Genomic DNA, 24,527 nt, shown 5'->3' on the forward strand with positions numbered 1-24,527 from the left:
CCCATCTTTACTATCCTTCCACAAGCAGGCAAAGACCTCTCTCTTCAGGCAAGCTTTCCCTCAAGGACTGGCTATCTGAGTGTGATTTTTAGATACATGGTTGTGCTTTACTGGGTTTTTAGTACTACTTTTTTTAAAAAAAAATTCTCAGAATGGTATCTGTTTGTTCTTTTTAAGTATCTGTATACTTATTGTTTTTAGCTTTATAACTGTCTTTCAATGATATAATCTGCCTTGGGTCCTTTTTAAGGAGAAAGGCAAGGTAAAATATTTTTAATAAATAAATTTAATCATACAGTTTTCGTTGTGTGAAACTAAGGAAGTAAGTGCTGTATATATTCCAGTTTTTGTTATCAACATTGGAGGAGAGTACTACACACACACAAACACACAGAGAGAGAGAGAGAGAGAGAGGTGGATCAGACTTTGAGAGGTAGAGAGTCTGGCAAAAGAGAATAGTATTAGCATATATTTTTTTCCGTCTGGATGTTCATTTTGCGGTTTCAGTTGCACACCTACCCTCTGTGTTACTTAGAATAGGTGCAAAACCACATTAAAGGACATGAGTCTGCTGTGTAGTTCGGTCGTAAACTTTACAAAAAACACAGTAAACATGTAAACGTCTAAGATTATTAAACAATTCTTCCCCTACAGTGAAGAAAATGTACCACCTAAACAGGTCCTGTCTGTGCCCCATAGAGTCTTGGGTTTTGATTCCAGGTCTTTTTATATTTGATTATATGTTTACTTTTAAAAGCTCACTTATTCTTTTCAAGAATCTTAAGAGAACATCTGGAAGGTGAGTCATGGCCACTGGACCTCTTTCTTATTAGGTTGAAATGTTTCCCTAGTCATCCAAGCAGCTTCTTTAGTCTGACGAGAGTTGGTAGGAGAGCCCGGATGATAGAGCCTCCACGTATCGCTCACCCTCTGTCCTTTGTCCATCTAACAAGCCAGTTCAGACCAAGGGGAGGTGAAGCCAACGTGGTGTCTGCCAACAGTCCTCGGATGGGGAGCGAAACGTTTCAGCCTAATAAGAAAGGAGGCTGGTTGCCATGATTTAGCTTCCAGATAACCTCACCTGGAGGACTGAGAATCTTCACAGATACTTAAGTGAACACTTTATGCTGACTCAGGTAATGTTCCCTTGAGGTTTATGTAGATTTGCACATCTGACAACATGAGCACTTTCTCTTCATTATCATTTTTGCATTTCCTGTTTGGTAAGGACCCAACCCCGACGGGGAAATGCAAGTTTTGTACGTAACAATATGACTTATTTACATCTCCTGCATGCCCCAGCACACACCCGGTTTTGTGCTATTCAGCCGTAGCTGGAACATTGCAAAGTTGCATGGGTGTTGAGTCTGACTAACGCGTCATGATCCATTTCTTTTCCTTGTAGTTAACTCTTTATTTTGTCTCTGCATAAATGTGTTCTCCTGAGCCATGTTGTTGAAGAGTCTCAATAACATACTTCCCTCTTTGCAAGGAAGGTTTGGTGAGTTCCTTACTTGTCAGCCAAGCAATTTGCACCCTAGACTAATATTTGAAGCCTGGGGAAGCCTTTTTCAAAAGCAGCCATTTTAAAAATGGATTGTTCATAAGAGAGAAATCCTTAATAATAAGCTTGTCTCCTGTAGCTATTCCTGCTGTGTCCTTTCTGGACAAAGCTATTTCCATGTGGCTCAGGAAACTTATTCAGGGTACTGTTCACGAGCCTGTTCAGACAGGAAGTGGCTTAGCTGGAATACGAGAACTACAAAGGCTTGCTACAGGTTCTGGCAGATACCTTGTTCTGATCAGATGGCACTGCAACTTGATTTCAAAAGTTACGTAGTGATTAGAACTGCTTGGTGGGTCAAACCAAGGTCCACCTTGTTCAACATTCCTTTCCCACAGCGGCTAGCAAGACAAAACTGTCTCTAGGACCTCAGCCTATATGTAAATTTGATGGATGGATGAAATTATGTTGGAAACAGTTATTGTGTACATTAAAACTGTTCAATTCAGACTTTGCTGGATAGGTATATTTCATCCTGATTCTAGCTATCTTGTTATTTCGTAGTACAATACACATCAGACCCTGTTCCAGACATGGATCTTTGTTGACAAATACCTCTTGATGTATTGTTTTGGGATTACAGCCACTTCAATTGATTTTTCTTGCAAACAGTTACTCTGGCTTGTAAACAGAGTTTGTGAAATATTTAAAATGCAGTCCAGAATGATAACAAAAACAAAGCCCCAGCAGTTTTCTCTTCATGTGTTGATGCTTATTCATTCATTCATTCATTCATTCATTCATTCATTCATTCATTCATTCATTCATTCATTCATTCATTCATTCATTCGATTTATATAGCAGCAATCTAGCAATGTTGCTACTCTGGGTGATGTACAGCAAAAAATATAAAGAAACCTATATTATGAAATCCACTATGAAAGCACCAAATGATCCTTACAAATAAGGAAGACAAGACCGATGGCAAAATAACAGTTTCGCATCATAGGATACAAACTGCTGGATCGGTCAGTGGTTTAGGTATCTGTCTGTGGAGCCAGAGGTTGGGAGTTTATTCCCCACTGGGCCTGAAGACAGGTCAGATGCCAGCGGAAATTGGCAGAGGATGTTCAGACAACCAATGATATGTGAGTAATGGTTATATAGGTGACAGATCATGTAGAAAGCTAAAGAGTTGGTATATTCTTATTTTCGTTGCTTTTAAAAGTCAATCCTCTCTTCTGATTTCAGAACAAAACTTAACTATAATCCTCCAAAGGGTGATGGGTCCACATATAAAATTGAACTTAAAGGCATACCTGTTGACACTATGAAAGAGATAGTAAACTACATCTTCAGTGGCCAGGTTTGTATTGATAAAGTTCATCCTACCCTCTCTGTGTATATTTAGAATTGTAGTCATCATTTGCCCCTCTATGTCTCTTACAAAAAGAATGGATAGAAGGGAGATTCTGATGCACCAGGGAACCTGGTCAATTTCTCTCTGGCCCTTTAGTAAATTCTCTAAATGGATATATTCCCCAATGATCCCCTCTTAACCCTCACATAACCAGGTCGGACATTTCATTCCCCTCCGAATCAGGCCATATAGAGCTAAATCTGTGATGGAGGTGTTCTGTGTCATTCTCATTGGAACATTTATAAAAAATCTCCTCCTATTTCAGTTATTTCTTATATGAAGTTTATGAGGTTTTTTTCACAGTTAAAAAAAAACAGGACCTTCCTTTCCCCCACCCCTCAAAATTTTATTGCCTTTTGTTCTTCAGTGATTTTTTTGTTTCCGACACTGTATTGTATTGGGACCCCCCCAAAAAATCATTTTCAGCAATTGTAATGCAGCCAAGCAGAAGTTACTTACTCTGCTTGTCAGCAGTTTGGCCCCATTAGGAGGAAATGGACTCTTCTTTCACCAGAAGATCTTAATTGTCCATTATATCCATATCATCAACCTAGCCTCCAAAGCATTAGGAATTCTCACTGGAATAGGAATAAAACTCAGATCGTGGTTTGGGTTTGGTTTCGTTTGTCGTCCCCCCCCCCAACCTGAATCCTTATATCCATCAGCGTATTTGTGGCAGCAAATTCTGGGAGACGAGACCCATAATCCAGGGAGGTACGGCGTGTGGCTCTCCAGGTGTTGGACTGCCAACACCCACAATTCCACATCCTTGGTTAAGACAGCTGGGAATCGCTGTGTGACCATCTTGGAAGGTCCACATTTTTGCCGGCATTGGAGGACTGAAGGCATTTCCTGCCTGATGTTGCCCGTTGCGTCATAGCAGAAGTGATGTGTATGTCGACGTAATGCCACTAGGAACAAAGGCACACCTGGGGAGGAGGAACAAGAGAGCCTTTGAGTGTAACTATGGCACAGTCCGCTAACGGGCTTGGGGAGGAGACCATTCTGGACCACCGTTCCCTGCACGTTCGTGCATGGCCAAGAAAGGTGGCTCAAGAGGACGCTTGACCCTGTCTTGAATGTTGCTTTTGGCAGCCTTTACCACTGCTCTAATTATTCTTGTCCTTCCCCTCCCCCCCAAAACACCCTGTTCTTTCAGATCAGACTAAGTGAAGACACAATCCAAGATGTTGTGCAAACTGCTGATCTGTTGCTGATGACAGACCTCAAGGCGCTGTGTTGCGAGTTCCTGGAGGGTTGCATTGCTGCCGAGAACTGTATCGGCATCCGGGACTTTGCCCTGCTCTATCGCTTGCACCACGTGCACTACCTTGCCTCTGAATACCTGGAGACGCACTTCCGGGACGTCAGCAACACAGAGGAGTTTCTGGAACTGAGTCTTCAGAAGCTGAAAGAAGTGCTCTCTTTGGAGAAGCTGAATGTCGGGAATGAAAAGCACGTGTTTGACGCCGTGGTTAGGTGGATCTCCCACGATCCTGATTTAAGAAAGGTATGGAGTTTGAAAATACAGTACGGGCAATCTCATCAAGAATTGACTTTTTATCATCTTTGGGTACTTGAAGCAACCTGCATTTGGGGCAGGCGTTGCTTATAAGTGTTGAGCCATGGTGTGAGCAATGCCAAACTGAAAAGGTTAATATTTGCCCAAACTGTCCAGGTTTGACACTAAGAAAAACTGCTTAAGCAGCATATAATAGTTGATCAAGTTTAGCAGATAGGCATGCTTTTCTATAATTGCATGTCTTATTTATTTACACAATTCTGGTTTGGATAAATTAATAAAAGAAAATTGTGTAAATCTGGGAAGAATGTGGAGAAAATTCTCCAGCTCTGTCCTGACTTCCTATTTAATTTTTCCTCTGGCTTTTGAGGGTTCAGCTGCTATTTTTAACTCTCTTGCAGGCCAGAAATACAGATGGGTACCATACAGAGCAAAAAGTTTCATCAGTTCATTAACACTGAATTGCAGTATTTGGAAAGTCATGTACCCCCCCCCCCAATCCTTTAAGAGGATGCTAAAGATTCCTGTTTCAAGAGGAATTCAAAAGCATCCTCTCAAGTTATTCTGTGTCTGTTCCCAGTGTCGCCATTATTTTTTGGCTTGCATCTCTTGTTTTCTTTCAGACATTTAAGGTTGGGTGGTTGGGTCACTGTTCCATTGTGTTGCTGTAAACCGCTTAAAGTTATGCTTTGCACTAAACCAGCGGTATATAGAAGCACCAAATTAATTACCCTGTTTCCCCCAAAATAAGCCCTACCTCGAAAATAAGCCCCAGTTAAGGGAAACCCCGCCCTCCACCCTTGGGCAGTCACCAGAAGAAGATGACATGACTGTCAAATAAAACATTCCTTGAAAATAAGTCCTAGTGTTTTTTGTTTTTTTTTTGAGCAAAAATTAATATGAGACCCTGTCTTATTTTTAGGGAAACATGGTAATCTATTTGTGCAACTATTGCTGTTGCAAAAGGAGTAGCCAGGTCTTCTCCTTTGACAGAGCCTTGTGTGCAATGGTGGTGCGTGCGCAAGTTACAGAAGTTCCCATTTCCTACACTGGTGGGACTTGCCACTCCACGGAAGGCTCCGTAGGAGGCTGACCGTACTCCAGCCTTCCCACTTTTTCCTTTGTTTTTAAAATCCCTATGCATTTTCCACCAAGTGTGTCCTTGTGGGAGCTTGAGACATTTGTTACTGGGTGGTGGATTTTTTTTTTTTTTTTTTTTTTTTTTTTGGACCACAACTGCACGACAGCGCTGGTGTGAGGGAATCCTGGGAGGTTTCATCTCAGAAGGAATTTTTCCAAACTGTGTCTGGGTCTTAGCGACCGAATGTCTTCCCCGCTCCCCTTTCCGGCGCAACACAGACATTCGTTCATTTGTTTAAGAGATTCAATTAGCACAGTGGTACATCGACTTAAGAACTTAATCCGTATTGGGACTGCGTTCTTAAGTCGAAAAGTTCTTAAGTCGAAGTACCAATTCCCATAGGAATGCATTGAAAACCGATCAATGCGTTCCAAGGGAAGAAAAAAGGCAAAAAGGCAGGGGGAAAGGGTGGGAAATTTGAATTTCCCGCCCTTTCTCCCTGCTTTTTTGCCTTCGGAGGTCTCCAAGGGCTTCGATGTCGGGGGGAGGGAGCCCTTGGAGACCTCCAGAGGCAAAAAGGCAGGGGAAAAGGGTGTGAAATTTGAATTTCCTGCCCTTTCCCCCTGCCTTTTTTCGTTCACAGGTTGAGGCTCCATTCGCAAGTCAATGCCAATTTTTGCAAATGGAGCCGTTCGTAAGTCGAAATGTTCGCAACTAGGGACGTTCTTAAGTCGAGGTACCACTGCAATCTTTTCTTCCCCTTATTTCTCCCTTTCCATTGCCAGGGCAGCACGGATTCTTGGAAGTGAGCCTTCCTCCAAAGCTGTGTTCTGATATGTTTTTTGTGATCTTGTTCTTTCTCCCGTCTCCCTCCCTCCCACCAGGTCCACATGAAGGACGCGATGTCGGCCGTCTGGGTGTCTGGGCTCGACCCTGCCTACTTGCGCGAGCAAATGATGAGAGAGCCCTTGGTACGGGAGATTGTCAGAGAGTGTAGCAATATCCCCCTCACTTCGCCCCAACAGGGTGGGGAGGCAATGCTGGCTTCTTTCAAACCCAGAGGATATTCGGAGTGTATTGTGACGGTTGGCGGTGAAGAAAGAGTGTGAGTGGCTTGTGCCGGGGGGGGGGGGGCGGCTTTTCAGACCTTCCTGCTGGATGTTGGGATCAAAGATGTTGATTGGGGAGGCAGAGGACTGAAGAGAAATAAGGGGCCTGCAGTTGGATGTGTTTGAAATTAGACCACTAAGACTGGCCCTTCTATTTTTACAACTCAAATCAAATTTACAGTGGTGCCCCACGAGACAATGACGCTGCAAAACGGTGAATCCGCATGACGATGAGTTTTTGCAAGCGCTATAGCACTTCGCAAAACAGTGTTTCCTATGAGCGATTTTCACTGGACAATGTTTGGGTCCGTGCTTCGCAGACTGTTTTTCGCAAGACAACAATTTTAACAGCTGATTGGTGCTTCGTAAAATGGCTTCCCTATGGGCGATTTTCACAGAACGACGACGATTTTTCCCCATTGGAACTCATTAAATGGATTTCAGTGCATTCCAATGGGGAAACGCTTTTCGCAAGACAAGCTTTTCACAAGACAGCAATTTCAATGGAACGAATTAACATCGTCTTGCGGGGCACCACTGTATTGTCATTGTAAGTATATACATAGTATACCCATACAACGGAATTCACACATACACCCAGAGACCAGAACCAATGCGCACATAAAAAATCCCCAAACACTCCCCACCCACTAAAAATCCCCCACTAAGAATACAAATATCTACACCGCAGGCTGTCACACTGTCTGAATGTTCACTACTGGTGGTCTTCAAGCTCATTATTAAGTGCAGTTATAGCTCTGGGATAAAAACTATTCAGGAAACATGTGGGCTGAGTCTTAATTGTTTTATATCTTCTGCCAGACGGTAACAGTTCAAAAAAGTTATAAGCAGGATGGGAAGAGTCTCTCAGGATGCTGTGTGACGACTTCAGACAGCAGGATGTGAAGATGTCATCCAGGGTTGATACCTGGAGCCAGATGATATTCTGGGCAATTTTAGTGGTTCTCTGTAGAGCTTTTTTGGTCCACTACAGAGCTACAGTACTCCCAGACCATACAAGAATGCCATAGGTTAGGACACTCTCAATTGTGCTACGATAGTAGGACAGAAGTAAATGCTGAGATAAATTTAACTTGCCGAGCATTCTCAGGAAATACAGCCTCTTCTGTGCCTTCTTCACTACCATGTTGGCATTTATAGTCCACGAGAGGTCCTCTGAGATGTAAGTGCCCAGAAATTTAAAACTACCAACTCTCTCCTCTTCCTTGCCATTTATGTACAGTGGTAAATGTACATTTCTTTTCCTCCTAAAATCAATTAGGAGTTCTTTGGGGTTTTTTTGATGTTAAGTGTAAGATTATTTTCTTGTCTGCGTGAGGTTGCCCTTAGTAGGGCAACGCCATTGGTGGCCAATACTGCTGTCACTTCCTGGACCTTTGTAGCCTCCCTCTCTCTCCGTGTTTCACTTAGCCACGGCCACCTCTTTCCCCTTCACGTGCAACCTTCTGCTGTCGGTTCCCCTCGCCACAGGTGCCGACTACCCTTCCTGTAAAGAAACACAGGCTCCCTAAAGCTGCTGGTCTCCCTTCCTGCAGAGCCTTCACCCAGGGTGAAAATGCCCTCGATTTCATTACAGGGAAGCCCCTCCTCCGTCGATGTAGGCGAGAGGAATCGTGGCGGCAGTGAGGCTCAGTGGAGGAGGGGAGACAGAGGGAGGCAGCAGTGAAAGCGGTGGACATGGTAGCCCAGTGGTGCTGCTCCATGTACTGTAGGCTTTTAGGGCATTGCTGTAAACCGGCCATTCTCAACAGGGAGGCCCGTGGCCTCCTGGCCCATTTGAAAAGGGCCCACAGACCGGAAACAGGTCTTCGCACACCACCTGATAAGGTTCGTTATGCGACTAATGCAGTCCTGAATCAACCTTTATTTCTTTCGTATCATGTTGATGGCCGTGGCCAAAAAAAGGTTGAGAATGGCTACAGAACACCCTCGTTCAGTTCTGCTGACGTGTTTGCCCTTTAATAGTCGCAGTGATTGACTGGATCCATTTCCACAGACAGAAGCTTTCCTCTCACCATAAGGCCCGTCTTATGCTTTGCACCTCAGTGTGATGCAGGAAAAATAGAAATTAAACTTTTTTCCCTTGCTTGATCAGTCTCTTGTGCAAGTCGAAGCATTAAAAAGTGCTGTAGATATATCCTTCTTATAGCACGGTGTGAACTCTTCCGTAGGCATTTGTAGAACAAAAACAAACAGCCCTTTCCCCATGTCCTCTCAGGTTTTTTTAATCCAGCTCATTTGCAGTGTTGTTAAAGTAAAGGAACAGGGATTCTTCTCTCTTGTGAAGCAGAGAGATTTTTGCTTTTTGACATCCGTTCTGTGGCCCATAACAAACACTTAGCGTGAAGAATCAGCAGGCTGGCCAGAGAAATAGGTGTTCCTGAAGCATAATAATAATCTGTGATCTAAAATGCACAGAATGTTTTTGATTTTCTCTGGGGACCCCTTGTTTACGTAAATAACTTCTTCCTGTTGCTATCTCTCAACATGGAAGCAAATGGCGTTATTTCACTGGGAGAATGGTGTGGCCCAGAATAGTTTTATATCAAAACGATAGAATCCATTCCTTCTGCTTCCTCCTCACTGCCCCTGCTTCCATGCTTATATGGGTATGAATCAAACAGTATGTTCTTCTAAATAAAGGGGAAAGGATTTGACTAGGAGTCTGTTTTTATTATTATTTCTAATTCAGTTGAAACATATGTCTAGTGCTACAACAATGGTGAGTTAATTTGTTCCTTCTCTCGTGTTTAGGTCTCAGAAGCCCTCCGCAGCAATGCGATGCATGTGCCCGCTTTACGATCCTAATAGACAGCTGTGGATAGAGCTGGCCCCTATGAGTATGCCCAGGACAAACCACAGCGTGGTTTCAGCAGGTAGGGGAATCATTTGTTTCTGATGCCAAAATGTTTACAAAGGCCCAAGTGGTCTTTTTTGATGCTTTGGATCATGGCCTTGGAGAAGAGTGACCTGTGAATAATGACACAGGGAAGAAAAATCGAAAGGAAATCATAAACAGAGGCCATGTATGGTAAAGTGGTTGTGGTATGGGATTGCTCAGCTCTTATTGAGCGGTATACAAATCTAAGAAATAAATAAAGTAATACCTAAATATAGAGTATGTGGCCTTATCCACAGATGGAAAAGGCTTCAGGAGTCAACCTCGAGGCAAAATCCGGAGCTGGAGTCCCGGAGGCAGTTCGTGTCGTTCTGCCAACTCCTGCGACGTTGCTGGAACCAGTTGTATTGGCTCTTGCCTTTCCATTGGACCATTTCAGTGATGTGGAGAGGGGGGATTTGCTGCTTGGGTAACAGCCTATCCTCCATACTATTTTACCCAGGCTTCGTGCCCTGGAGAAGACACTCCAGCTTCGCATACAGCATCAAAACACTAGATGCTGTTCCAAGTCATGCAGAGCACATTACCATAGTCTCTCGAGACTGAAGGATGCCTATGATGATGAGAGTGAGAACTAGTGAAATCCATGTTCATTCACTTTTTTGTTAGAGTATATGGACAAAGGGAGTGCAGGTCACTTTCCAGGAAGGAACTTTAAATTATGTAACCAAGAGGAATGCCTTTGAGATATTTTTACAGCCTTAGAAATGGTATCTGGTGGAGACTTGCCAAACATGTATTTACAGGAATCTTTCACGTTGAAATGACTGGAATCTCACCTTAGTCAACTGTTCTGCCAAACACAGAATAGACAAAATTGCTCAGGTTTAACCTTCTGTTTCATTTGGCTGGAGCAAAATCATGTAGACCGACTGGTTTGTTACAATTAAACCCAAGTGCTATGTTAGACCCATGTCCCTCAAAAGATCAATTATATGGCCTGGAGTTTTTGGAAGATGAAGCTGTAGGATGGAAGAAATACCAAGGCCGTCTCTGATGTCCTCATCAAATGAGCTTGGGAAGATGATGGAACTGAGAAGGTCTCTCCGGAGGAGCTTAAAAGCCAAGAAGGTTCATATGGAGTGATGTGATCCTTCAGATATCCTATACCCAAGCCTTATTGGGTTTTATAAGTTATAACCTGTGCCTTGAATTGGACCCACAAAGATCTGGCAATCAATGAAACTGTTGTAATAAGGAAGTTATATGCTTCCTGCAACCAAGGCCCGTCAGCACTCTTTCTACAGAATTTTGAACCAGCTGATGTTTCACGATGCTCTTCAAAGGCAGCTGCACGTAGAGTGCATGGCATTAATCCAGACGGTCTATAACTATGGCATGTGTCATGGCGGCCAGAACCCCAGTTGACAGGGAAGCATCATTTGGTTCTTTCCTTCCATGCCCTGCATGTGGACTTCCTTGAGACCCAGGATGGGTCATTATGGGAAACATGGTTCTGAACTAAATGGGGCTCTGATCTATTCCAGCTAGGTTATTCTTTATGTTCTCATAAATCCCTATGCCAGCTAAATTTGCTACCAATGCTTCTTGCATTTTAAAATCTTTATATGGACACTCTTTCAGAAGGATTCCTGTTTGTCCTTGGAGGTCAAGATGAAAATAGAGTTACCTTGAGCTCTGGAGAAAAGTATGATCCAGATACCAACTCTTGGACCCCTTTGCCGCCAATGACAGAGGTAAGATTTTGCATTCAGGTCATGGGGGTTCCCCTTCCTTGGTGATGTTCTGTAGCTCAGTTTTGCATTGATCATACCTATTTGATTCCACAGAAGTGTACAGTAGGACCCCCGCATTTACAAAATCAGTATCTGTGGTTTCATTTATCCACAGTCTGAAGGTATTAAAAACATTAAGAGAAAAAATCCAGAAAAAAATTATTTTCACATTACCAGAGCCAGCCATTAGATGGAGCCAGAGATCGTCCTAGGAATAGTCGTTAGTGAAGAATACATAGCATGGTCTCTGGCCCTCTAGTGGCCAGCTCTGGTAGTGCACATTCAGTATTTATCCATGGGGGAACTTGAAACCAATCCCAGTGGATTTGGGGGTCCGACCATATTCATAATAACATTTTGACTTATGAGATGCCTTGTGATTTCTTGATGTATGTTTTGTATAGAAAATGTATTTAACAAAATCTAAGATGATGGTTGCTGTTGGAATGGCATAAACAAGCTTCATGTGTGTTGCTGGTTTCTGACAGGCACGGCACAACTTCGGTATGGTTGAAATTGAAGGAGTCTTATATGTTCTGGGTGGTGAGGATGGCGAACGAGAGCTTGTCTCCATGGAGTCTTATGATATTTACAATATGACGTGGACCAAACAGCCAGACATGACCATGGTTAGAAAGGTAGGAGCTATACAAGAACATGGGCTAATTCTTCTTCTTCTTTTTAAGCTAAGAAAAGCATTTCATAGGGTTTAACCCCTGGGTCCCTCATTAATCAAAATGCCTAAAATGTATTGAGCGTTACACACAATTTAAAAACCATGGTATTTTCATCGATATGACCCAAGAAGGAAAAAGAAGGTGGGAAAAAGCAAAGAAGGGGAAAGTAGGCTCGTGCTGAAGTTAAATAGGATCTTCTAGTGAGTCCCAAGCTGTAGAAGGTTTTAAAGACCAAAACCAGCACTCACAGTTGTGCTTCAGAGCAAGCCAGTAGACCGTGCTGTTGAATTAAAATGGGAAAAGACAAGTACTGATTTATTTTTTTTTATTTAACATCTTTCTACAGCATTTCACTTAAACCTCAGAGCAGTAGTAATGATCATGGAGGATTTCTATGACATGTCATATTTTTTCTGCAATCTGTGTTTGAGTTTCTAGGTGGGTTTGAACATGTTTGTGTGTAATCTGCTCAGGAGAGTGACGGGGAGAGGACAAACAGATCTGGCACAGTTTTCTCCTCAACCTGAGTTTGCACCTCCTTAAAAATAATTTTTGCACCCAGGGCAACTGCTATGACCCTGTGTAGATTTGTGTCCATGTGTTTTGTTCTGCTTGTGTTTTTTGCTTTGGTTCAACCATCAATTCAGTATATCTGTTTCATTTTGTTCTTACATGGTAACAGAAAGGTACATTTTGTATCAGTCTGATAGCATCACCACTATCACAACAACATAGCACAGCGTGCCTTCTTTTTGTATATAGTCCCTGCGCTGATTGTTTAACTAAAAGAAGCAAAAGATACATTAAGTAATAATATTATTAGATAATTTGCTGGTAAATTCTTTACTAGGCAGAATAGATAAATGTCAAATTGATATAGATTTCAGAAGGCCAATCTTCGTTGTAATTAATTTAGTATATCCCAGATAGTGCTCTATTCTCAAAGCCTTTATTTTACTGATTGTATTTTCTGTTTGAATTGTATAAGGAATGGTATGCACTAACAATCTACTTATTAATCAATGAAAGAACCCTTTCTCTTCCTTTTAAAGGTGCAAGAGAGAAAAAGCATAGAAAAAGAAATGCATTGAATGCATGATGGTGTGATTTATGTCCCCAGTGATAATCGCAATGCACTGAAAATTGTGATTCATGTTAGGATTTAACATTCCTAGTTAGAATTTCAGGGTGTACCTCTCCCTGACTGGAGCTAATCCAGAGCACATTGGTTTCTCTACATCATGATTTTCCTAAATAAATAAGTTAGGTGTGGGACATTTTTGTCCTAATGTATTATATTAGCTGTAATCAAAAAATGAACGATTAAAAAAATTCCTCAGTAGCACAAAATGATAAATTTGTGGGGACATCTTTTTTTTTCCAGGCATAATTTTGATTTGGATTTTTTTTTTTTTGACAATACATGGCGCGTGATTGAAATTTTGGAAATGGTTTCCATTTGCAAAGACAGTGGTGTCCTATAATATAGTATTTATGTCGTAGGTCTAGTTCTTTGTGAATTCTGCAACAAAACATAAGCCTGGGTGGAAATTCCCCGTTTGCTACGCGAGATATAATTTCGATTCAGTTGTTTTGCATTTGGCGGGTTGGTTTGGAAACTGTTATTGTGATAGGACAGTGTTGTCCCCACCAAGTTAATATTGACGTGTAATAGCTTGGGATTTTCTTTTAAAGATCGGTTGCTATGCAGCAATGAAAAAGAAGATCTTTGCAATGGGTGGGGGTTCCTACGGCAAGCTCTTTGAGTCTGTTGAGTGTTATGACCCCAGGACCCAGCAGTGGACAGCCATCTGCCCACTGAAAGAAAGACGGTGAGTAAAGCCTTAACATATATTGCTTAAGGTTTTTAGAAGCATGTTTCGTTGTTTATACACCATCCATCATTCCACAGGGATATGTCTTATACAGCCTTGTATTTTAGCAACAGTCTGGTTACCATAGACAGCAAGGAACACTGTGGAGATAATCCATGTGCACCAGTAGGTCAGATTTTCCCCCCCGACAAGACATGCACATCCTTCTTCTAGATGGTAGATCAAGAGAGCTGGAATGGGAGAGTTCTGCTGTCTTAAATGTTCCTACTTTTCAGTTTGTTTTAAATCTGTCTCCAGCGTCTCTCTAAAAACAAAATCGCTGGGCACGATTTAGCAAGATTAGCAACCACTAGAGAACAGGTTCAGCTGGAGCAGCTAAACAGAGTTGCAGGTTTAGACAAAAAGCATCACTGACTTTAATTTAGGATTTATTCTTTATCCTTCCCTTTCCTCTTAACTACTTTTTAGCTTTGCTGTCTTTTTGGTCTTATAGAGCGCTATTTCTTACTCAGTTTGTTTTATTTTAGCAGCAGACCTGTTATTTTTATTATGGTATCGTTATTTGCAAACGAAACAGTTGCATTTTCTCCTTCTCCATTCTTAGACTGTATTGGTTTCTGGCAACTAAACCCTAACGTTTACATTAGTGTAACAAAAATGTGGATGGTGAGGATGAAAGGGAGAAGAAGCCCAGCTAGTATTTGTGTTGTGTCTGTTTGTTGGCTACAGAATGTACAGAAGAGTGAAAGATGATAGAGCAGCTGAAATCCGAAAACCCATGACTCATGTAACCTCTGTAAATGTTGGTTACCATCATTTTATGCCTGAGAATTGGGTGGCGTAATATATATCTCCTTGTGTTGCATGGATACTTTAGAATGTCATCTTTTACTTGCCAAGTTCACTAAAGCTAATTCCTCAATCTTAGTGTGATGACATAGAATTCTCTTAAGTGTTGTACAGTGGTGCCTTGCTTGACGACATTAATTTGTTCCAGCAAAATCGCTGTAGAGCAAAAAGTTGTCAAACAAAATAAAAAAACCCATTGAAATGCATTAAAAACCAGTTAATGCATTCCAGTGGGCGAAATACCTAATCGTCCAGTGAAGATCCTCCATACAGCAGATTTTCGGGTGCCTGTCTTGCGAAAAATGCCTCCTAAAATCAGCGGGGAGCCATTTTGAGCAGCCAGCGGCCATTTTGAAATTTTGATCGTTGTAATGCAAATAATTGGTTCCCGAAGCAGGGAACGGATCATCACAAAGCGAAAAAAACCCATTAAAATGTTGTGAAGCAGATTTGTCGTTATACGGAGTAATCGTTAAGCGGGGCACGACTATTCTGTTTTCCAGGTTTGGAGCTATGGCGTGCGGAGTAGCTTCCGAGCTCTACGTCTTCGGCGGAGTGAGAAGTCGTGATGATAACCAATCCAATGAGATGGTGACGTGTAAATCAGAGTTCTATCATGATGAATTTAAGAGGTAACAAGTTTTTATGCAGCTGAGCAGTATAACTGAGCAACTTGTAACATGGCTGCTGTCTCTTTAACTCTTGTAATTTGATTGGATGATGATAACATAGTTGAACATACGGAATCCCTGTGTGTTCTGTGCCATCAAGTCAGAACCAGTTTAGAGTGACCCTGATAGGGCTTTCATGGTCATTGAGATATTGAAGAAGTGGTTTTACCAGCTCCACTCTCCTAGTGAATTTTCATGGAGTTTTCAGGTACATGGATTTGTACCTTTTTCTAATTCATCACTCTAGCCACGACACCACACTGGGAATCTGGAACTCTTGTACAGAAGCAGTTAAATTCTTTTAATCGTTTATAGAATTTGCACACTGCTCTGCATTGAACATTTCAGAACACCGTACATTATATCTGAAGGAGCGCATTTTAAAAAAATAAGAACAAATACATTCATAAAGCTGTGGCTAGAATGTTATCCAGGAAATACTTAGCTAAAGAGAGAGGTCGTCAGTACGGACTGAAAAGAAGGAGGAGGTAAATCTCTGTGTGATCTCAGTCTGTAAATGTATATCTAATGAAAAGCTCTGCTTCTGATGGACTGTGTTCAGATCTCAGACCCATTTGGAACCATCAGGAGCTTTTCTGCAGAAGACCTCAGAAGGTCATTAATCTGGTTGATAGGAGAGAAGCTCTGTCTTCGTCATGTTAACCTGGTGGTAGCTTGCACTCTACAGTGCAAGCTGCCACCAGGTTACATTCCATCACCTTCAAGAAAAGATCTGTCTTGTTGTTTAGGTAAATCTGACCCTGATACAGGTTATATTTTTATTAAGAATGGCTAATGTATGGGAAACAGCTTGCTGGTTTCTTGGTTTTCACTTAAATCTGATGTGACTTTAGTTTATCTGCATGACTGGAGGTTAATACTTTTGTGGATTATACTTTCATAAAGGTGGAACCTCTTCCCCCTGTTCCTAAGCTAAGCATACCTCTCGGTCAGTGTTTCTGTTGGACACCGTGCAGTTAGAAAGCCACAAAGCCCACGGCGACATGGCTACACGCTCCACCAACTTTGCTGAGGTGCTCTAGTGGTCTCATAGTAAATGTGCAATATAAAAGTTTCTATCACACTTGTGTTTGGTCACTGACTCTAGTAATGTCATATCACTTGTATTTCTGGTGACCAGCAGAGGGTGCTATTTGATAAGGTTGATTTGACGATGCCTTCCATAATCCTTGTTATATAGTCGGCAGTGACCCATCCATGTTCAGCAGTGTGCACCAGCAAAGGGTTAAAATGTGTTATCTAGAGTACCATCTTCTCACTGCAGCGTGGTGATAAGCTACTTTACTTTTACTTTACTTTTTACTTTTATTGAACTTATAGACAAGGTCTACTTGGGGCAGCTTACACGATTAATAAAACACAATAAAATAACATACCTAATAAAACCTACTAACTAAATAGCTAACATCTATATACATTGTCAAGATGGGATAGTTAAGAAACAGGAAATCAGTTAATTGACTGGAGGGAAGGCCTGCCTAAAGAGCCAGGTTTTTAATGGCTTTTGGAAACACCCAGCAAGGGAGCCAGACAGATTTCCATTGGGAAGGGTATTCCATAGCTGAGGGACCACTGCCGAGAAGGCCTGGTTGCTTGTTCTTTCCTTCCGGGCCTCATACAGAGACTGTGAACTGTTCAGAACAGTGTTTCAGATGTACACCCTTGTACCTTTGAAGCTGTATCTGCATTCCCCTATTTATTTTCAAACTGCACCATATCATATAGAAATACTTCAGCAAGGGATATAGTTACTGCAGATGGATGGTTGGAAGTGACCCTAACCTGTTCTTAAAAGAAACTTGGACTTTTGAAGAAGCTGAGGCACAAGGAATAGGGCTTGCAAGAAGACCATGAATAGGGAAATGGGAAATTTCATACTAAGCTGTCCTTCTGATGCTCATCAGACCAGCTCAACATTGGCTGTTTTCGACTGGGAACGGCTGCCTTGTGAAGGAATCTTCCAGAGATTCTCCAGAGAGCTCTGGAGAAATAAGAGTTTGAGATTGAGACCGTCTGCACCCAAAATCCGTGTGCTGCTGTGGAGCGATGAGCTCTTGTGTGAAGGTCTCAGGAGCTGTAAGAGCAGATGTAGAGCAGGGCAGAAATGGGTGAAATAAATAAACTCAATCTCACATGCAAGCGAAATGGAACAGCAGCCAGAAAGTATGATCTGCCCGAACAATTCCTGGCATGTTCAGTTACAAACGGTAGACAACGTGGTTGGTGTGGTCTTGTCCATATTGAGCTGGTCTACATTCATACATCCTCAGTGCATAGAAAGAGTGCTGATATCCTTTTGAGCTTAATGGATGTAAGAGTTATAGCCCCTTAAAAAAAGCCCAAAGCGAATTGTACTGCTTATATACCACCCCATAGCACTTAAAGCACTCTCTGGGTGCTTTACAGTTTAATTATATAGGGTACACATTGCTCCCCCAGCAAGTTTGGGTACTCAGCTTACTGATATCAGAAGGCTGAGTGAACCTTGAACCGCCCACCTGGGATTGAACCTAGGTGGTGAGCAGAGCTTTGGCTGCAGTAGAGCAGTTGAACCCCCTGCGCCATGAGCCTCAGAATAACATTTCACTCGCTTTCTTTTTACTTCACGTGGGCAGATCTTCATATTATTATTATTATTTTTTGGTTGGGGACATGAAATTTTGGAGATCGTTCATTCCTATGGTTGTTGTAAGTCGGAGTCAGCTTGATGGCACAGAACAAGTTGCTCTCCAGATCATACTCTAAATCTTGCTGTATCTTGCAGGTGGATCTACCTGAATGATCAGAACCTATGCATCCCAGCCACGTCCTCATTTGTGTATGGAGCTGTGCCCATCGGTGCTAGCATTTACGTGGTTGGAGAACTTGATACAGGTTAGCAACTGATGCACATGTATAGGGGCTTCTTTACCGTATGGCTTTAAAATGCTATTTATCGGCGGATAACTTGTGACACGCAGGTGGCCGACGCACTCCAAAAAAATCTTGCTGCTTCCATTGGTGGAGTACAGTATGTCTGAAATTCAGCCACCTAGAGTGGTCGTATAGACCAGATGGGCGGGAAACAAACAAACAAACAAATAAATAAATTCTTATTGGCCAGAATCCTATTCGCGTTCACATAAGGCTTTTGTGAAATAAAATTGAAGAGCAAGCAGCACAGGGAGGTGAATAACATATTGGGTGAAAAAAACTTAGTGACTGTTTTGGACACAGCTCAGCATCACTGTTTTGAGGGGTCACGTCCAAAGTCAATACGACAGCGATGGTTTGTAACCTCCAGCAGCCGAGGAACAAGCAGCATTAAGAGGTGTTCAGCTAAACAGAGGCAAATGTGCTGTTGGATAACAGGAAAAAAAATGTAGCAGGCTGTTTTGAAAAATCTAGCTGCCCAAAAGCTATGTTATTTCAGTGCAACAAAAAAGGAAAATCTTACAGTAGCCAAAATCCTGTAGCACTGCAGCTCTCAAAAGACACATGTGATAAACTGGGCTACAGCCAACAGGCTGTGCTCGGTTTAGAGTGCAAATTACTACATTACTACTTGTTGCTGGAAAGCAACATTGACTGCTTGTGTTGTATTTATTTCCCTAATTCATTATCAGTTTCATTTAAAGACTTTCTTGATTTCAACATGCCAGTGGGTTATGATTAACAGGACTCTTCCACTTTGCAAAGAGTGTGGCAGTAGATTTCCTTCTGTCTGGAATATACACCTTCAGATTAGGAAATCCAGCATACAAGGAAATCTTGCAGTCTTCCACTGTACAGTGGCTACCCAACCCCATATCTAGCCAAAATGCTTCAGATGCCCGTTGGTCTTGACCTCTAGTATGTCCCTGTGTCTACTATCTTCAGATGAAAGTGGATCATGGACAGAAATCCCGAGAAAGGACAGGCTAACAAGGCCATATGCCTTGAATGTGATTTTTCAGAGTTCTATTTCTGTAGTTGTCCATGTCTTGGCAGGCTTATTTGATACTCTGACCAACAAGGCCTCATGTTTCCATTTATCTGTTTAAGTCTTCCTCTTCCGGGAATGGACCCTTCACCGCTTCCCTTCCAAACGTTCCTAGTTTTTACCAGCATCTGTGCAGTACATTACCTGCAGGGGTACTGCTCAGACCTTCTTGTCTGTTAAAGCAAAAAGCCAAGCGTGCTGCTTATATACTGCCCCATAATGCTTAAAGCACTCTCTGGGTAGTTTACAGTTGAATTATGCAGGCTACACGTTGCGCCTCCCCACCCCCAGACACACAAGCAAGCTGGGTGCTCGGTTTACTGACCTTGGAAGGAGGGAAGGCTGAGTGAACCTTGAGCCGGCTTCCTGGGTCATGAGCAGAGTTTTGGCTGCAGTGCTGCAGTTCAACCACTGCACCATGGGGCTCCTTCAGAGAATTACGGCATGGTTAGGAAGTTATAGGAAACAAATGTAGCAAATAAATGTAGCATTCACTTCCCATGTTTAGCTCATAGTTCTCCTAGAACTTCACTGTATAATTAGAGCGTAAGGTGCGCAATGCACAATCGTTGGCTCAGTTTTGCTTTACGTTTTCAACTGCTCTGAAATCCTGATAGTGTCTCTCTTGACAGGAACCAATTACGACTATGTCCGAGAGTTCAAAAGAAGCACCGGGACGTGGCACCATACAAAGCTGTTGTCGTCCTCCGATCTTCGCCGGACGGGATGTGCCGCTTTACGTATCGCGAACTGCAAGCTTTTCCGGCTCCAGCTCCAGCAAGGCTTGTTTCGCATCCGTGTCCTGTCACCTTGAGGGGCCTTCTCAAAGCTGAGGAGATGGAAAGAATCCGGGAGGGAGGGAGGGAGGGAGAGAGAGAGAGAAAAACCACCATAACATAACAATATAGCTTTCTATAAAGGATAAACAAACATCTTGCAACAGAAACGTCAAGCGTATACGTTCAGTGTGGTAACTCTCCTAACCTTTTATTTACACGTGCTTAAGTGCTTCGGCCTCAGCATTTACTTTGGGGCAAGTCGTACTCAGAAAAAAAAAGGTCAACAAGACACTTTTGGTTCCTCTTAGCTGAAGATACTAAAATTATGCTTTCGGAGCACCTTCTTTGCTCCAAAAAGAAAAAAAAAAGAGGAGCGGTTAAAAATATATATTTAAGCGGTTAAAAATATATATTTTAAAATGAGAGATGGGAATCAGCAAAGTGCATTTTCACTGAGTGGGGTTTGTGCAAAAGAACAGGGTTGTGTTGGCCTGCGTTGTTAGCGTTGATAACACAAGAACTAGTGTATAAAAACCAATTGTATTTGTATGCCAAAAGAGACCATTAACACTCTCCAGAAATGGGCAAAGTGCACCTTTATTCCAAGGCCTTCCTCACAGTTTAAGGTCTGTGTGTGAAAGAGCAGAATTGTACATATTTTTTTTTTACTGTTTCATTCCTAAAAATTTTTTTACATATATATGTATACACACACACGCATGGATGTATATGTGTTTGTGTATATATGTACGTATGTATATATGTATATTTACAATGAACTAATCTGAATGCAATAGAAGGCTGAAAGTTACATGGTTTTTTAAAAAAAACATTGTGGGTGTCAGGTGATCTAAAACTCTCCTGCATGGAGCAGGACACAGGCAATGTGTGAATGTCAAAATGCTGCAAAACAATTCATTTAACAGTGGAGGAGAGAGGAAATGCAGGACTTTGTCGATTTCTGAACTAATGCTTCGGTTTTTGCTTTGTCTAGCACTCCTTCTCTCTTTTGAGAGAATAATCACATAAGGATCATCTTTCCAAACAATTTGAAAGTCAGAGGCTGATCATTTTAATACCTATGCTACCCTGTTTCCCTGAAAATAAGACAGGGTCTTATGTTAATTTTTGCTCCAAAAACGTATTAGGGCTTTTTTTCAGGGGATGCTTTATATATTTTTTTCATGTACAATCTACATTTATTCAAACACAGTCATGTCATCTTCTGGTTGCTGCACAAGGGTGGAGGGTGGGGTTTCATTTCACTGGGACTTATTTTGGGGGTAGGGATTATATTACAAGCATCCTGAAAAATCATATTAGGGCTTATTTTCAGGTTAGGTCTTATTTTCTAGGAAACAGGGTAGTACAAAAAAGTAAGGAAATTGGGAGATTTTTTTAAAGAGTGTTCTCTCCGTAGAGTTTGGATAGGGTTGTGTTAACACAGGGACACATTTCTGTTCTGTCTACAGAACTCTATTGGAATCAGAACCTGGTATACAAACAACCTCTTTTGAGAGCATATTCTTACAGAGTACTACTCAACTTCTGGATGCAGTTATAGTGAATATTTTTTTTTCTATTTTATTTTTCCAAGGTTTTTTGTAAGATTTTTGTTCAGTGATACTAATATTTAATTACGTTGTAGACAGTGAAGATTGCTGGTATGCAATGGTTTACCTCACTATTTAAACTTTATTTTGTTACTTTGTTAGTGAAATGTAACTCTATTTTGGAAACAAAATTGCAAATGTTAAAAAATACGGTTACCTGGTTGAAAAGATCAATAGTCTTGCACTATCACTTATAAAACCCTCCTCCACGACATGGTGTTTTCTGTTCTGGAAAATTGCAGGATCTGAGCAATGCCAGATGTTTGTTTACATTGACAGGAAGGAGTGTCATTAAAGGAGATCATTAAAGAGGGAGGCAAATAAATATCTGAATTATGTTGAAAGAGATGTTCCCAAAATCTACAAGTTTCAGAATGAATCCCGCATTTGTGTTTAGCACCTATTAAGTATCATTTTTGTTGAGGGAAGAAATGGACTAGCCAATCCTATGCAAATCGACTCTGAAGTTAGTCCCATCAGGTTTAATGTACAGAATTGCAGCTTTAAGTATACACCTATCTAGTGCACGCTGACTGGAGAATGGATTTCCTTTTTTCTAAGGTAACAAGACTGTATCAGTTGTAGCCAAATAGTGCGTTCTCTGCAGTTTTTGTTATTCAGAATGCCTGTGCAAATCAGAAGTTTTATCTCTTTTGCTCAGAAGTTGCAATGCAAAAAAAGTATGTGGCTAGGCTTACGTAATAAGTAGAGCCAAAGAATGGGAGTTCTTCGTGGCAGCTGTTGTGTGCTAATCTGTGCATTAACATAATATCATAAACTAGTCCCCGGAACCAGCTTCAGAAATGTTACTGGAAGTCTCAAGGCTACCCCTTGAAGATCTTCATTCTCTCATGCGTTTTCCTGGTTTCCCTCTACCTTTGCTGCTAATCATGTCCTCATTCCGTGGGCTTTGAGATGTTGTGGGCTTCTTGAATTGACCCTTTCAGGGACAGTAAAGACAGACAAGGGCTCCTCTGAGCCATTCCTCATTCCTGAATCTCTTGGAATGAAATAACTCTTAACTGGATCTGGACTGAAGTGTATCACTTTATGTGCAGAAGTAAGAGAGAGGAGCATCAGGAGGTGGGAATCTATAGCTTGGTGCGTGCAGGGGACAAAATCCAACAAATTGGAAGCCCAAATAGGTGACCAGCAGTAAACTAAACAAACAATGGAGTGGGAAAATATATGCTTATTCCAACATCTTTTGGACCTCTTTAGTTAATCAGGGAAATTGTGAAGACATTGTCCACATAAAGCCCCAGTGGGGTCCTGTGGCTTTGTGAATTTAAAAGACATTTGGGAGAACTTAGTTCATTGCAGATTATTATATACACTTTGCTCCCCCTTTCTAATATATGTGGATATATATGTGTGTGTTGGGAGTGGCTGTTGTGTTTCCATGAGGCCTGATTTTATTAAGTAGTCCCTTACTTTGAAATTCCTTGGAGAAACCCTTAGGGATTAGAGGACTCCAAGTGGGCAGTTTTCCCCCTCCCTTTTCCTTTCACTCAACTCTGCCTTCTCACCAACCATGGGGAACATGGCATTGTTTGTCAAGACTCTTCTGGCAACAGCATCTTGCACCGACCTCTTTTTTAAAAAGCTAAACTGTTGCATCCTTTAGTCAGAAACAGAATTCCCTATCATGAGGCTGATTCAGCTGTTAGGAGGGCTCTTGACTTTAACAGGCACTTTCAGAGCTCTGGATCAATTGGAGAGTTCTTGAAAAGAAAAGGGATTAACAAAATCTGCAATTTATAGCCACCTAGAATAATTTTCTTGTATCTAGCATAGGATGCATTCTCTGCTCTGGAGTGGCATAGCTGCACTGTATCATCAAGCACACCTACTACCAAGGATGCCACCCGGAGGTGGCAAAACACAACTGGGGCAGAGCAACAGTATGGTTTGGATGCAACTGATGTAGTGAAGTACTGACATAGGTGAACTTCATCTGTTCCTACCACCACAGGCCCACATGAGCCCCTGCAGTTCATACACCTAACATTTGATTATGCCTAGTAGGAGTAGCTGGTTTCATGATGAGCCTTGAAATCTTGCTGTTGCTGCTATCTAGGGCAGAGCTCAACCTGCAGTCTTGGGGCTGTGTCCTCAGACCTCTGTACTGGCACTGGATGGGTGCCGGATGCCTGTAAAGTAACGCTGTGATGGTAGACTGAATGTACAGAGAAAGTCAACTTCCGACTTTTTCTTCTGGAGGAGCAGTTTCAGGTCCTGTCCTTCCCTTCCTGCTGGCCTCTACTGCTCTGTAGAAATTTATCCTGTGTTGGATCATAGGACGTGGTAAATGTTTAGGTTGGATAGCTCAGTGAGTTAAGTATCTGCAGAGCTAGGAGTTGGGAGTTTGATTCCCAACTAAGCCTCCTGCAGGTGGAGCCAGCCTGGGTAGCCTTGGGCAAGCTGCACCGTCCCCCCCCCCCAGAAGAAGGGAATGCAGATCTACTTCAGAGTGCTCTCTACCTGGAAACCCATGGCAAATGTCATCTCCAAGTCAAGATTATTATTATGTTGGGTCACGGTAATGCAACCATGATCTAGTTTAGCCCAAAGACTTGACCACGAGTTCTGTCCAGACTTGTGACCCTTGACCATAACCATGTCCAGTCCTGCACACCTACGTTTACCAAATCCTGTCTGGGGAGTACAAACAGTGACACGATCTTTGACTTCTGATTGCATGGCTGTGGCTGACACTCTAATACAGAAGGCTTCGTTAGCATTGCGTTACAAACAGGTGCTAAGATTCAACTCAAAACTGCATCTTTATTTTATGCAAGCTCTGTTTTACTCTCTGTTTGTGAAATT

The 24,527-nt window shown here is 42.0% G+C and overlaps 1 protein-coding gene across 2 annotated transcripts in view; it reads left to right on the forward strand.

The window, feature by feature from the left end:
* GAN (gigaxonin) overlaps positions 1-23,342 on the forward strand; it is a 33,265-nt gene extending 9,923 nt beyond the window's left edge. The window contains exons 2-11 of one of the 2 annotated variants that reach the window (XM_072980836.2): positions 2,756-2,870; positions 4,084-4,434; positions 6,412-6,632; positions 9,412-9,533; positions 11,144-11,253; positions 11,781-11,930; positions 13,665-13,801; positions 15,157-15,285; positions 18,110-18,219; positions 19,939-22,054. In XM_072980836.2, coding sequence (XP_072836937.2) covers positions 2,756-2,870; positions 4,084-4,434; positions 6,412-6,632; positions 9,412-9,533; positions 11,144-11,253; positions 11,781-11,930; positions 13,665-13,801; positions 15,157-15,285; positions 18,110-18,219; positions 19,939-20,120 — 1,627 coding nt within the window. In that variant the 3' untranslated portion in view covers positions 20,121-22,054. Of the gene's footprint in view, positions 1-2,755; positions 2,871-4,083; positions 4,435-6,411; positions 6,633-9,411; positions 9,534-11,140; positions 11,254-11,780; positions 11,931-13,664; positions 13,802-15,156; positions 15,286-18,109; positions 18,220-19,938 lie in introns of both variants that reach the window. The other variant, XM_072980835.2, reaches the window with a different exon arrangement.
* The last annotated feature ends 1,185 nt before the right edge of the window (positions 23,343-24,527 follow it).

The sequence above is a fragment of the Pogona vitticeps genome, chromosome 10 (genome assembly GCF_051106095.1).
Source record: "Pogona vitticeps strain Pit_001003342236 chromosome 10, PviZW2.1, whole genome shotgun sequence".
Classification (NCBI taxonomy): domain Eukaryota; kingdom Metazoa; phylum Chordata; class Lepidosauria; order Squamata; family Agamidae; genus Pogona; species Pogona vitticeps.